This window comes from Ambystoma mexicanum, chromosome 14 (assembly GCF_040938575.1).
Source record: "Ambystoma mexicanum isolate Mex_15411 chromosome 14, UKY_AmexF1_1, whole genome shotgun sequence".
Taxonomy (NCBI): Eukaryota; Metazoa; Chordata; class Amphibia; order Caudata; family Ambystomatidae; genus Ambystoma; species Ambystoma mexicanum.
In genome coordinates, this window is record NC_090940.1 from 138,734,496 (window position 1) to 138,750,632 (window position 16,137).

Here is a 16,137-nt window from a genome sequence, read left to right on the forward strand (position 1 = left end):
AGAGTTGTCCCTGTTCACTAAGTTGGCCTCCTATGCATTTGTCCACCAGGCCAGAGTGTAGAAATCAAACGTAACAATTTACACCTGATGTCACTTTGTATGTGTGAGGAACTGGTCTGAAGAATTCTGCAGAATCGGACGATGGCACCACAGACCTGTGAGTGTACCATGTGGAATAGTAATTTAATTAATTTGTGTAATCTGAATTATAAAAACACGAGAAAGTAAGAAATAATCCAGTTGCGAAAGGTGGATTTCTTATGACAAGAGCAACTCGTCCCAGTTCTGAGGATCAGATATCATTAAAGCAAACATTTAACAAAAGAAGTGAATTCCGTCTATATGAGAGATTTGACCAACCCAGCTGGGGAGTCAATCGAGACTGGAAACTAATTGCCTGAGAGGAAGGGTAGATACCTTACACCTTCAGAGTGGAATGTTGGAGAAAGCATAACATAGAAGCACGTCAAGTGTACAAGATAAGAGGAGACAGCCTAAGAAACTGAATTCTTGACAAGAACAGTCTAAAAGAGAAACAAGATATTTACAGATCAGGAGAGCTGGAATTAAGAGACTGCGAAGAGTCTACAAGTGACAAAAAGAAGGCGAGGAAATATTTGAAAGAAATATATTTGAAATATAGGACCCAATAGCGCACAAAACCCAAGAATATTCTTGAAGTACAGGAGCTTATTACAGCTATTACCCGAGAAAGGTTACGCTAAGAAATGTCTGTGAAAGAGAAACACGCACACAAACCAAGGTTATCTGAAGAGAAGAGGCCAGGGGACATAAAGACATTATCTTGGCCTATTTAATTTAGTTATATATAGTGGTAGGGTCAGGTAGAGTTAGTTTGGATGCAGGACTTTTTTACTTCGACTTCTTGACAACTGACCAGCACCTTTTTACTTCCTTTAGATAGGTAGGGTATTCTCTCTAGCATTAGGGAAAGTTAGGCTGTATTCATATAATTTCAATAAAGTTACTCTAGAATGTCCTCAGCGTATCCGACTCCTCCTTCCAACTTGCCACACTAGGTACAGCAGAGGACACCATCCGCTCTGTAGAGCTGTCTCCTCCTTGAAACTGGAAAACCCTAAAAATCAGTCACAACGTAACAATATACGCATCCCAAAAACTACTCAAAGGGGCAAGATGGAGACATTTTTAGAAATAATACTTCCTGACCTTTTGGATCAGCCATTGTTCTCAAATGTCAGGGTCCTGGGACACATAGTATATATACACTTTGTTTAGATTGGGGTTCAAGGTGAATTAAGTGACTTTTGGAAGGAGAATAGTCATTAGGAATTTTGGTAGAAAGGCATAGGTAATGTGTGTGCAAGTTAATAGCCAGATGAGAAGTAAATAGTTAAAATACTACTTACTATAAAAATTGAGAGCGAGGGGGGGGGGGAGCCCAAAACTAGAGTTTCCGATTTACTTCTGTAGCGTCTGAACAGGAGAATCCGTTTCAAATGCATTAACAGGTTAAAGTGTAAAGTTAGGACAAATTATAAGGATTAAGTGTTTGCCAGTGAAGAGAACAAGTCTCTGTTAATGTGCGCGCAGCTAAGAGGAGAAAACTAGAAATCTAGTGGTGACGGCAAAGAAGTTTCAGAAGGCACGCCTGACCTGTGATGGAGGAGTGCGGGACAAGTCAGGCAGAGCGCGATCTGAAGAGAATTGCAAAGGTCACCAGGGAGTGACGTGGCAAGCAATTCATAGCGAGCACAGCGTAGAGACAGTGTGTGGTGCGGGGAGCCTGGGAGAGTTCCAAACAGCTGGGAACTACGAGTGCAGTGACGCAGAGCGGCTATAATGGTGAATCACTGAAAGTTAGTGTTTGAGTAACGTGTTACTATTTTTAACAGTGAAAAAAGAAAGGCTTAATTTGAGAAACAAGGAGTAGTTTGACAAGTACTTTCAATATGATTACATTTAGGGCAGCAGCATTACAATAGGTTTTAAATGGAGTTTCTTCAATATTTGCTACAACAACATATTTAGAGTTGCAGAATAGGAAGTAGTTAACCATACAAAAGAGATCCTGCAATATTCGTGTATATGAAGTTGAAGCAGAAGTTAAGGTAGCAGAGTTGCAGAAAACAAGACACGAGAAGGTATTCCTCAGAGCTTTCTCCTGAGGAAGCACATGAGAGATACACTAGACAGAAGAAGTTAAGCCAAGCCTGTGCATCATTTTTAATTTTATCCACTTCCCATTTCCCATGACCCGTTGTTAGAAGTATTATCAGTTTCTGGGGCTGAGCGTTTTGGGAGGGAGGGACCGAGGAGGGGGGGGGGGGGACCACTGGGTTTCAGCAGCTTCCAAGGAGCAATCAAGTACGGACCAGAGTGTACATTTTCAGATACAGTGAGCACACAGATCCTTGGGCCCTAGATCTGAACCAGTGTTGCCGCCACAACCTAGACTCTTTAATCATTGGGTCTGTGGTCTCATTTTGAGGGCATCATCTGAGATCATGATATTTCCTGACTCTAATCCACAAGTACTGGCTCCCAGAAACATTTGTTCTAGTGTACTGGAAGCCGTGAAGTTGTTGGGTACAAGTTCCTGACCAAATAAAAAATGTCTTAATGGTAGTAAATCTAATTTCATTACATCTCTGGATGATACGTTTATGCAGTCAGCCATCCAACAACAAAACCCAAACCGGTAATCCAACTACACTAGCACACTATTGAGATTTAGCAGTTTCTTTAATGCCTTTTTCAACATTTATTCAGCTACTGTCATCAGATATGAACAACACATACTTATAAATAATACACTGGGCCTTGTGCATTTATTGGGGTGTATTTTTGCTAATACCACGCAATGACTGCAGTGCTAATATACCGATGCTGCTTTCATTTGGCCTGTAGTAAGGGAACTGCAAACTAGTCATTAGCGAATATCACTAGTTTGCATTGTTGTTTTTGTTTCGCTGTGTTAATTTATCAATCGGGTGAGAGGTCAGAACTATATTAAGAGTTGATCGTAGCCCTATTGATTTTGCTTATCTGGGATTTATGTCGCACTTGAGTGAAGCTCACTGGATAATGGAGTAGTTTCAGTGTGAGTGAGGGTGGGTGGATAGATTGGGGTGGTTTCTTTGATATTGTTTTTTTTTTTAATGAGGCATACATGAGCATGAACAATATCATTGTTTGTATTCGTGTCATCTCCATATTCTCGGCTCAAAATGTGTTCGTGTTACTCACCACTCCGAATAGGTCAAAGATGCGGAGAACACGACCTTGGAGGTGTTGGTAGTATAGAATTCCGAATTCAGCCTTCTATCCCAGCTCCCCTGAGAACAAGACTCAGGCTTCCTCAAAGAGGGGCTCTTTTCCACAATGTACCTCTCTGCTGTTTTAGTTAGAACAGACAGAGGTGTCAATTGAGTAAAAGAGCAGGGAGAACACACACCGCCAATACCAATGCTGCAAAAGAATACCAAGATATTAGACGTGTTGATGTGTTGATGTTAAACAAGTGATTAGAACAGTTGAAATAATTGGACAACTACCTATATGGATATTGGAGTGGAATTGCGTTTCCCCGGGATAATCTACAAAGAATAACACGAATGAGTGGAATAAATCTAAATCAGTATCGGTTCCCACTTTAGCTATAGAATTGATAACAACTGACCTGAGTAAAGATAAATGAAGAGGAGTCCAGGATTGTAAGAGGAGTTCAGGATACTGAAGACAACGACAGGAGAAAATAACAAACAGGGAAGTTAGTATAGGTAAGTAACCCCGAACGGCACGAGGGACGCACTAGGGTCGGGTTGGTGCAGATCAGGAAAGCGTTCGTATGCACTGAAAAGTAATCTCACAGGAAAGTCACTCAATGTCCCAGAATCCAACAGAAGACAATGTCCATGGAAGACAATAGATATGTACCTGAGTACACGGGTATAGTTGAGTAGGTGTTGATATGATCCGAATGTAGACAGCAAAATTGGTGTGCAGAGCGGCAACCAGGGAAGAACCGCAAAACACAGATGAGTAGCGTTCCGAGTTCAATAACCAGACGATCACAACAAGAACAAGGGAGAAGACGAAGCAATCCAATTTTCAGGCAAAAGGTCAAAACCAGGAGTTCAGATAAGGATTTGTGTAGGGAAACACGAAGAGGAAACAGATGAAACCGTGTGTAGCTGGTAACGCTAATTAGCAGCAACGAGCCCCTTGGAAGACGGTGGTTTTATAGTGGTAAGAGGGGCGTGGCTTGCTGTACGTCTTCCACGTACAAGGCGTGTCAGGTGACCTGGAGTGCGTCGACGTTTGTACAGACGCCATGGTAGCTTGTACCTGGACCATAGAGGAGCCTGTAAAGAAGTTGTATTCTGCAAGGATGCCTGCGGGGAAGTCTGGAGTGTAACAGTTCGTTGTTATTGCACATCATCTACAATGGCTGAATAGCACTACTAAGACCAGGAAAGTCATGGCACACCTGCGGCACCACCAAGTCAGAATTGTGCTGTTACAAGAAACCAACATGTCAGATATAGGCCATTCAAAATTTTCAAAGCAATACTTCAATGCTAAATGGTACTCTTGAGAATAGAACATGAAACTAGGTGTTTGGACTATAGTCGGTAAAGACCTGATATTTCACCACAATAAAACACTTTGACTCTGAGGGCCGATGCTTTAATGTTAAGGGTCCTGTTGGGACTGCATGTCATGACAGTAAATGTATGTGCCCCCAACTATGATGAGCCAGAGTTTCAGTTTTTTTCTAAATGCTTTTGAGTTCGATGGGAGGTGATATTAATATACTGTCCTGGATCTGTCATTTGATAAGTTGTGCACAACAGCCTGTGTGCCATTGCGTGCAACTAAGGCCTAGAAGGAAGAAATCACCCTGATAGATGTATGGCACACTTTACAACCACATAAGGCACAATATACATTCTACTCCTCTATTCACAACTCATATTCTCAAATAGATCAATTTCTCTACTTTAGATGTATCTTGTCACTATGAAGAAATGTGTGATTCTGCCGCGTATGTTGACCGTCCATTCCCCTGTTCAGCTGACTCTTGGTACTTCCTCACAGGTTTCGGATACATGCACTTGGCGATGTAAATCTTGCACACTCACTGATCTGGTATTTAGAAATGTGGTTGCTGAAGAAATAAAACTGTTCTTTACTAATAATATTTGATCGGTTGAGGATTTTTCTTTGGTATGTGAAAACTTTAAAGAACATATGCAGGACATCTGTATTGCTCTAGAAGGTGGAGTTTTGCAATCCATCCGGTCGACTCTAAAATGCCTGTTGGCGGACCTTAGTAGCCTGGAGAGCAGATCTACAGACCGTTGGGACACTACCCTTCTATCACTAATTAAGGTAAAATGTGCAAAATTGTAAGAAGAGGCTGATCGTGAAATTAAATATATGCCACTTTTAATAATGGCCCGAGGCTACAGGGAGTGACAATCTAGGCAAATTGATTTTGTGGACTATGCACCAGAAAAGCTCTGATCAGACAATCTGGGAAATTGAGGACTGTTCAGATGGACTTCTCAAATCTGGCCTGGTGTATAGACTTCAGGAGGCCACCCTAGTTGTAATGAACAGGGGAACTGAGAGGTTAGCCAAACCCAATCAAGCTAAGAATGCAGAGTGGTCAAGGCTTACTCTCAGGAGAGGCAAGTGTGGTTAGGGGTCGACAATTAGTCCACACAGTGAAGTACACAATGATTCCACTTAGACAGGTAAGTACAAAAATACTATATTTATAATGGGCACAAAAACACACTAGAAACATGAATCAAGCGGGTAATATCCCACAACACTCTAAATATAAAACATTTCTGATGCTTGTTAATCTGCTTCAAATCACATGCTGTGCATATAGTCTGACATCTAGTGGTAATCGTGGAGAATTGCATCGTTCTTTCGAGGAATGAAATGGGACGTAGACATGGGTGTGCCTGTAACACTATCCCTAGCGTGACGTGTAGTGTACCCAAAATCCCTCGCGCGTCAAGGTCCCTCGGTGTTTTTTTCCACTAGCTAACTGGTTGCTCTTTGCAGAGCTCGAAAGAGATATATTGCAAAAGTTATAACTTTTGTCCCACGACCGTTGGTCGTTTAGTCTTCGACTTTCATCATCGACAGTTACTTGTGGACCCGTACGCCGAAGACGTCTGCTGATTTCGGTGGCGGGTGCATTGGTCGACACAGTCGACCGCGTGGCCTCAGCCCTCCGGCCAGGCCTGTAGAAAGAGTGGGACCCTGGGGTTTGATTCTCAAAGAATGCATTTCCTTTTCCCCTCTCTTTTCCCTTCTTGTCTGGCTGCTACCCTTTACCTTGACTATGGAGAGGACTCCATTTAAGTTTTGTCTCCCTCGTGATCATGACGAGTGATCGTGCAAGTCTTGCCAACTTTTCTGTCAGACGCTAAAGGATCGGCGGACGGAGCGGTGGGCGGCCTACGCCATGCAGGCCCAGAGTGGGGTCCCCCGTCGGTGCAGGCACCTCGAGTGACAAGAATTCAAGCGGCAGCCATGGCTCCGATGTGGAGGCCATAAATCTTTGCACGGAACCAACAGGTTCCTGTCCCCATCAGGCAGGCCACCGGTACTGCTCTGGGGAGATCACATCTCGGGGACAGGGGCACGCCCGCACCACAAAAGGATAAGCACACAACCCCATGAGCTCCTTCGACGGATACGTCTAGGAAGCAACAGACGCCAACAGGCCCGCTGAAGGTTTCGACGGAGCCTACTGATCCTCATGATTGGCCGCCCTCCCCGCATCCGTCTCGGCATTCCACCCATAAGGGCGTCTCTGCTAAAAAACACAAGAGCGTTGACGTGCTAACTAAGAGCGCGTCAGCCCCAAAGGTTTTGGCGGAGCCAAAAACCTCGATGACGCCTACAGGCGTGCCAAAATCTCTCCCTAATCCACCAGAGCTACACGAGAGTCTTGCAGCCATTGTTTCGGCGGCGAATAAGCCGAAAGGCACATCCGCTCGTCGAGAGGAGTATTCAGAAGGGCCCCAGCCCCTCTCTAAGACGTTGGCTGATAAATCCCTACGTCCTAAGGACTCTTTTCCTCCTGGAGAGCCCTTCCACCCCCACCTACCCCTCTGGTTCATCCCTGTGGACCAGAGTGAGGTTTGAGAGTTATATGGGCAAACCTTCAGAGTTTGTTGAATTTTCAGAAAGGTTTATTACCCCAAAAAGACCCAGGGAGGAGGATTCCTGCCCTAGTCTTCCAAAGGTACAGAAGCTTTCCAGTCAAGTTCCCCAGGAAGACGTTTTTGAGTTCTCAGAACCTGAAGAGGTCTACGAGGATCCCTATAGTCTGGGAGAAAATCCATTTGAGGAGACACTGGACCAGTGTCCAGATTGGTGTGAAGATCAGCCTGTGGAGGAAACACAATAGCTTTCCCCCACTCCACCTCCAGACCCAGACGCCCTTTGTCTGGACCCTCCCACCTCACCTCCCCAGAGGCAAGCTTCACCCATTGATGATCAGATGGCCTTTAATGCAATCCTGAAAAGGGCTGCAAACCATTTCCAAATCACCACGCAAGAAGCAGTACAGGACACAAACTTTGTGGAAGACATCCTGAAGGAGAAACCCACCACGAGTCAGGCGATCCCACTGCTTAATTCTATCAAGTAGTGCCTCACACCTTCTTTGTTAACCCCTTCTCTTACAAGAGCTGTCAACCCTTGGGTTGAAAAGCAGTTTCGCCCCTCCCCTTCTGACCCGTTGTATATCCGGGGCATGCCACTCCAGACTCCCTGGTCGTCGATACCACCAGGAAGAGGGCAGGAGTGCCGTTGTCTACTGAAGAAGCACGACCCGCCAAGGACTGTAAAAAGTTGTACGCCCTCAGCAAACGCATGACCACTTCAGCGGCATATTCCACTAGAATTGCTAATAACACTACATTTCTTGCACGTACAGTGGAACTCACTTCAGGGGGGTCTCCAAAACGTTCTAGAACCGGTACGATCACGCCTACTGGCGGTTGTCTCTGAAAGGAAACTGGTCACCCATAATATCCTAAAAAAAACACGTTGGATGCGGATGAGACGGCGGGATGGACCCTGGCCCAGGGTACCCTTCTCAAGAGGCACGCCTGGCTCAAGAATTCGGGATTTAAGCCAGAAACCGAGGCCTCCCTAATAAACAAACCGGTGGAGGACACCCATTTGTTTGGGAAATCTGTGGATGATGGCTTCGAGACGGCTAAAAAAGCGCAGGAGACTCATCACTGCAAGACCTTATCAACAGCAGGGAGATAATTCTCACTGTTCCTTTCGGGGGCAATCTTTTTCACGTTCCCCACACAACCAGTATGGAATAGGGAGTGCACAGTGGTCTTCCAGTCAAGGCGCAGCTGGCACCGCTCAATACCAGCAGAGAGTCAGCGGAGAGGCAAAGGCAGTGGTAGGAACTCCACCCCAACAGGCTCCCCGGCCTCTGCTCAAAAATGACTCACCAGTCCGGGTCCCCTCCCACGCCGCCCCAGTCGGGGACGTTTAACATCTTTTCTTCAAGCATGGGAGGGGGCGGTCACTTCAGACCAGTGGGTGCTCAAGTCCATCGCCCACGATGATTTTATCGAGTTCCACGGGCCACCTCGATACCGTCCACCAACATCCAGACACCTATCGCCAGCACACCTGAAGATTCTGCTGGAAGAGGTGGAGATCCTCCAAGAAAAGGGCATCATAGAAGTCGTCCCAATTCATCATGTAAACAAGGGTATTTATTCAGTGGACTTCCTTGTACCCAAAAAGGATCTCACCCTGCGCCCTGTGTTAGACTTGGGCCCAGCGAAAAAATTTGTCAAACCACAAAAGTTCAAAATAACATTGCAAGAAGTAATCCCTCTGCTAACACAGGGTGATTACATGGCAACATTGGACATGAAAGATGGATACTTTCATGTTTGTGTTGCCAGCGCACAGAAAGTACCTACGGTTCACAAGCACTATCAGTTCAAGGTCATCCTCTTCGGCATTGCCTCAGCCCCAAGGGTGTTTACGAAGGTACTGGCAGAAGTAGCAGCTCAGCTGCGCAGACAGTCCCTCCCAGTCTATTCTTACTTCGATGACTGGCTAATAACAGGGGACTCGTATGGAACATGCCTATAAAAAAATACCCAGAAGACGGTAGATCGCCTCTTCAGTGTGGGATTCTCCATCAACGAGAAAAAGTCCAGCCTAGACCCCAGCCAAGCAGTTTCTGGGGGCTCTAATTTGGATCAAAGACCGGCTTGTTTTCCCTTTCAATGAGAGGGTTCAAAACATACTGTTCCAGATCGCTCACTATGTAGCCAATCGCGAGGTGACCGTACGCAAAGCCATGCGACTATTAGGGATGATGGCCTCCTGCATTTATCTAGTCCCACATAAACGTTTGAGTGTGCGCCTCATGCAAGAGTGTCTCTCCAGCCAATGGTGTCAGGCCAGCGGACAATGGGACGATCTAGTAGTTGTCTCGGCAGCCCTCGTTCTCTCTGCAGTGGTGGTCGAGGGAAAACCTATTGCAGGGGGAAGACCTTCACCACCCCCGCAATAGAAAACACTCTCACCACGGACGCCTCTCTGACAGGGTGGGGGGCTGACCTACGTCATCAGACGGCGCACAGCGTTTGGTCCCCAGCGGTAGCATCCAACCACATAAACCTATTGGAATTGCTAGCAGTATTCAAAACCCTGAAGGTGTTTCAAACACACCTACAGGGAAAGACAGTCGTAGTCCTCACTGACAGTACCACGGCCATGTATTGCTTGAACAGGCAAGGGGGCAGGCATTCTCCAGGGCTATCCAAACTGTCACAGAACATATGGAAATGGGCTCTCAAACACAAGATGCTCCTCCTATCACAACATGTTCCAGGAGAACTCAATCTTCTGGCAGACGTGCACAGCAGAGACTTCCCACTACCCGCAGAGTACAAATGGCAACTACACGAGGACATAGTACTCAACGTCCTCGCAGACTGGGGTTTCCTAGAGATCGACTTGTTTGCAACTCTGGAGAACGCTCAATGTCCAGGTACCCTCAGAACCGCTCCAAGCGGAACAGACTCTGGATAACATGGTCAGGGAAATGTCTATGCTCCTCCTGCCCCCCGCCCGACTCCTCTACTGAACAAGATAGTGCGCAAGATGCACCAGGAACCAGTCACGATGATCCTGGTGGCCCCGATGTGGGCCCACCAACCCTGGTTCTCATCTCATGGCGATGTCAGTCTACCCAGCGAGGAAGCTGCCATGCCCATACAACATGCTGTCACAAGACAGAGGGGAAACGCTCCATCCATGTCCGCAAACTCTCAATTTAGCAGCCTGGCTCCTGAAGTCCTAGAGTTCGGACACCTTCAACTTCCTCAAAGGTGCATGGACATACTTAAAGAAGCACGGAAACCAAACACCCGACATTGCTACTCCAGCAAATGGAAACACTTTGTCATCTGGTGCAATGCCAAGGGCATCAATCCTATTGAATGCTCACCAACACATATTGTCCTGTACCTACCTTGCCTACTAGATTCAGGTTTGGTTTTCAATTCCTTAAAAGTCCACTTAGCTGCTCTTACAGCTTACACAACGTCCCACCAGAAGGTTTTGTGGTGGAAGGTTTTCATTAATCAATGCTTTTATGGAGGGGGTTGAAAGACCCCCCTCTCACCCTCTTCTATCACCAACTAGATCTCGGATATGACCTGAATGTTGTACTGACTAGACTTCGAGGTCTCCCATACACATGCATAAAGCTAGCCTTAAAGCACTCACTCACAAGACTTCCTTCCTGGTGGCAGTCAAATCAATAAGGAAAGTTAGTGAACTGCAGGCCCTTTCAGTTCAAGACCCATTTGTCACGATTCAAAAAGATAAGGTGCTCCTTCACACTCACCCATGGATTGCACCTAAATTTATTTGGAATTTCCATGTGAACCAATCAATAGAACTACCCACCTTTTTCCAGAACCCCACTAACGTGGCAGAAAGAAGCCTGCACACACTTGATGTGAGGAGAGCGGTGATATATTATCTAGAGAAAACAAAACCACTAAGTAAGACGAACCAATTTTTTGTTTCAGTGGCAGCTGGCAGAGAAGGGGACCCTGTCTGTAAATCAGCCATTTCGAAGTGGATCGTAAACTGCATCACAGTGTTACACTGTTGCCAAGAGAGAGCTGCCCTTCAAACCTGGAGCGAACTCTACTCTGGGAACTGTGTCTTCCATGGCATTAATTGCAAATGTTCCTCTTTAGTCCATTTGTAAAGCAGCAACCTGGAGTTCTGTACCCACCTTTACACAACACTACTGCCTAGATACTCGCTCTAGGTCGGACTCTCAGGTGGGACAGGCGGTGCTAAGACCTCTCTTTTCTACTGTTCCTTCACACATCCCACCCCCATCTCTGGGTACTGCTTGCTAGTCTATACACAACATGTGATTTTAAGCAGATTAACAAGCATCAAAAGACGTAATAGCATTTCTGATGATTGTATTGGCTTAGATTCACATGCACCCACCCTTCCTCCCCTCTTGGAGTAGAATAAACATAGACATCTTACACCTTCTCTCTCTGTACTCACTTACGATAGTCATAGGGCTCCCTCACGGCAGAAAAAACACAATCGGAGGGACCTCGATTGAAGCACACAATTCAATTTAGATAGAAATGTATAAAAATACAATATTTCTTCTAGGCCTGAAACACACACTAGAACATGAAACGAGCAGGTGATACTATTGCACAATATTCAATATAAAAAAATATACATTCACCATAGGTTCTTTGCAGCAAAGATACTTGGTAAGTAAAATGTGTTATCTTTCAGATGGTACTACCCAGGTCGACGACCAAAGGGGCGTGGAACGGAAGGATACAAAGAGACGCATTCTCAATGTTCTCCTATGGAGGACAAATACTTTGCGTTTACTTACCCCCCCCCCCCCCCCCCCCCCCCCCCGAGTCCAATTTTCCCAGATTACTGTAAGGGTCGACTGGGGGTCGCTGAAGGTTGGATTTCCTGCCGTTGGTTCTGGTGAGATTTGCCCAGGAGCTACGTGCAAGGATTCTTCCAATTGGGTCCAGGAGCAGAGTGCAACCCTTGGCGATGGAGAAATGCAGGATTCATTGATGCAGCCCTCTTCAGGACACTTCCCAGTATGGGAGAGAAGGCGAGTTCCAGCAATGGCTACCGCACACAAGATGATGGCAGGCGTCCTTCCAGTCGCGGTTGTAAATGTCATTCAATTACAGGATCCCTTGAGGCTGGGGTACTGAAATTTGGCATGAAGGCGACCACCAAGGATCCAAGTGCACACGCAGAAAGGTGATGGTTTTAGCGAGGCAGCCCACTGGGTGATCCAGGGACACTTCCAAAGTCTCTGGAAGGCTGGATCCTTGTTGGTCCCATCAGTCATGGGGTTGAAGCACTGCACTGGGCCTTCGCAGATCAGGTAGTCCTACAGTGCTTCACCGGGCCAGATGCAGGAAGGGATTCCAGGCCCCTTAAAGGGTTGTCTTCGGATCGTCAGTCGGCTGTTCATTTACAGGGGATTCTTGACTCAATGCTGATCTGAAGAAATGGCTTCAGGAATCCTCTTCTTATCCACTGTCTCGCTTGTAGGCAAGTCGTAGCCCACCAATGGTAAGCATCTGAACCATTCAAACAGCCAGTAGTTGTCCAATCAAGCACAACTATTGGTTTCACTCATGCCCCACACCGAGATAGGCCCACCCATTTCCTGGGGCCACACACACACCACTAGCCAACAAAAGCAGTCGTTTTCCTGGGCAAGTGCATGATCGCATATGGGATTTCCTGACCTGGAAGAGCAGAAAGAAAGCTAAACAACAATATGGCCAAAGAACACGTGAAAATCTTGTGACATGGCCATTTTATGGCACTAGCCAAGTTAGTAGCCATATGCAGTAAACACGAATGCAGACTAGAAATAACACAAAAAACGGTAAACGTATCATTGCTGCCACCAGCTTATCTTCGCTTATCTTAAGGCACATATAAAAGTAACCAAAAATCCCAAGTGTAAAAGGCTATGGTGACAGAAAAGTATCCCCGTACTGTGTTAAATGTTAAAAAGTTTAAAAACGTAAAAGATAAAAAGGGAAGCAGTTTCCCAGTACTGATAGTCTGAAGGACTGATCAGTTTCCCCATGACAAATGAGCAAAAAGGGAAGTGAAGCTGAAGGCTTTACTTCTCTTAAAAAAAGTCAGGACAGGTTAAAAAACAAAGCAAAAAGATTGAGAGTCCATAGAAACCATGGAGGGAGAGTTGCCTAAATAGAAATATTGCTAACCGCAAGTAATATCCAATTTGGTTGATTTGGACATTTCTCCTGATCAGCTTTTTTATATCTAGTTGGCTAGTCCCGCACATTGATCAAATACATACGTCAATTTGTAATCCTGGCTTTTCTTATTGCTCATACAAATATTTCTGAAGTTTGAATATGCCTGGCCGCCACCATGGTGCAAGCTTGGTTTGTCAACTTAGTAAATACTAATCCATATGAGGATACTTAACGTGAGCTCTGTCCACAATGGCGGTACCCTCGAATATCTGGACTTACCCAACTACTAATCTGTCACGACTTCAGAACTAGCTATGTCGGTCCTATAGATAGTCTGGTCTGAGGTCTGAATGGTGTCCTGGTACTGAATTTGAATGAAAATGACCACGTTTCTATTTTACTGTTTATGGATTTAACCATGTTAATCTGGAATTGGGCAATGAAGAATATGTTCTGTCTGATAACGTAAAAACAATAGTTTCAAAATTGAGTACACACAAAACTGAAGCACAGATGGAACAAGAAAACATGTTAACTTGAAAGAGCAGTATCAGGAACAGTAGCTAGCAAGTTCTAATGTGTCATTTTGTGAGCCCAGATTTCTTTCTTGCTACCCAAACTCTTGCCTTTTACCGCTATTGGAGCCAGACTAACCTCCCTTCAGTCTGAATCGGTTGACTGTGTGGCCCTTCAAACTCTACTTCTGTTGATTGTTTTAGGATTTGCTCTAAAAGCTGTTGGTCCAAGGGCTTGTAGGAAGGGTTACTGTGGTTCATGTAGATGAGCCTTCTCTGCATGCCAAATACGGCAAGGAGAAAGCATTTTTGGACCACCTTAGAACTATGTTCCCATATGCTTTGAGTGGCTATGAGACAACCTTGTCAAATACCCTATTTGCATCAAAAGAAATATTCAGGCCCAACAGAATTTAAAAATGAAAGTTGCTTGAAGTGCAAACAGTTGGGGTCCCACTGAAAAAACGGAGCGTTTTATCATTTCACCACTGAACTAGTTAATTAGATAACTAAGAAGATAGTTTCACCAAGCACCCATTAACGCTGTCAAAGTTCTAGCAACAAGGTTATTCCCATGAATCAGCATGTTTTCTACTCTTGCTTACAGATCTAACTCAACAAGTACAACAGTGGGGAAGGTACCGAAGTTAAACCCATTGCATCAGACTTAATCCCAGAACATTTTGACTTCTAGATTGCATGGCGTCTGCATCATTGCGTTTAAACCGAGGACCAGCACCAGAGCCGTGGGATCAAATATTTGTTATTATAATTGGGGGATGAATCTCTAGGCACTGTGTGCCATTGAACAATCTGTGAGCTTACCCAATTTCGGACTTTCATTGTATCCAAGCCCTTGTACTCTTGTTGAGAAAATGAGATTTGGAAAAGGAGTTGGGAGTATGCAGAAAACTAGTTTTCCTACATTTTTAAGTAAGTCCGTCAAGCCGCCTTTCATAATGCCTTTCACATGTGGTATGCTATCAAGCTACCATACTTCTCTTGGCCTGGCACATCCCAGCAGGCAGGTTTCAATTTGATCATTTGCGTGATGATGTAAGGTTGGCTTCTGAATCTGCCACAGTAATGATGGTGATATTTGAATGCATGAGTGTGTGAATAAGTACGTTATTTATTTATTTGCTTTGCTTTGCTATTGGCAGGTCAGAAGGAAAGCTGACAGGTCGAAGGGGTAGAAGCACATCACTCAAGGAGAGGCAGCCAGCCAGACCTCAGAATGAAAGAGCCAACAGCCTGGATAACGAGCGCTCTCCAGATACCAGGAATCACTTGCAGGTGTGCTTCATCCACTCTATCCGCGACTTGCAAATTGCCTAGGCACTGCACACCCCGTAGCCAGCAGAAGCGCAGGCCCATTGACTACTCATTGCTACTTCTCTTTCTCAGGTTCATTGAATCTAACTAATCAAATGGTGGGATTATTTTATTAGCTTGTTCAATTCTTATGAAAATATGAGGGTGAGAATATTTCAGTCGAGTTGATTTAATTGGTTCCTGTACAGAAATGGAACAAAAACATGTATTGTAGTTCTGTAGACATCTACTGCCATGATGATCTGGTTATGTGTAACCCATGTGCACCTTAGGGTGATGAGGCTGGTACAGAGATGTTTTGTGTAAACTGTGTGTTACTCAGTCACTTGTGTCCACAGTCTAGAGGGGAGGCATATGCCAGCAGCACGACTCAATAATCCTGTTCAGCTATTTACAAGGCTTAACTAATGGTCAGAATAAATTGACTGGCTGTTGACTCTAGGCATGTTTCGATTTTTCCTTTTATATCTTTGAGATAGCTTAATTGTAACTGGAAGTCCATCTCATTTGTACTAATTAAAAGGCCAAATTTACTAGGTTGTGTTTTTGAAAAAAATATTTGCAGAATTCTTTCTCGCATAAAGTCTTCAGTTATATTGTAAATAAAAAAAAAATTACATAACTATCTGTCTTTCTGTTCTGCATTCATAGATACCCAGGAAGACTGTTTATGATCAGTTAAACCACATCCTGACATCAGACGACCACCTCCCTGAAAACATCATTCTCATCAATACGTCCGATTGGCAGGGCCAGGTGTGTTAAATCTCCCTTGCCTGGCTGCCCAACTGATTGTGTGTGTTGTTTGTGCATGTGGATGACCTTGTGTTGTATGCCTCATCTGCTGGATGGTACAGTGCCAAAAGGGCATAGTGCTGCTGCATTAATCTAACACATTGATCCCAAACGTGTTGCTTGTGCGCAGAATGTTGCACACAGCACTCTAACAT

At 45.0% G+C, this 16,137-nt stretch overlaps 1 protein-coding gene across 3 annotated transcripts in view; it reads left to right on the forward strand.

Moving 5' to 3' along the window:
- Positions 1 to 16,137, forward strand: part of PACS2 (phosphofurin acidic cluster sorting protein 2) — a 1,334,790-nt gene that overhangs the window by 1,028,642 nt on the left and 290,011 nt on the right. For all 3 annotated transcript variants that reach the window (XM_069638734.1, XM_069638735.1, XM_069638736.1), the window contains 2 exons: positions 15,016 to 15,148; positions 15,839 to 15,943. In XM_069638734.1, the coding sequence (XP_069494835.1) occupies positions 15,016 to 15,148; positions 15,839 to 15,943 (238 nt within the window). The remainder of the gene's footprint in view (positions 1 to 15,015; positions 15,149 to 15,838; positions 15,944 to 16,137) is intronic.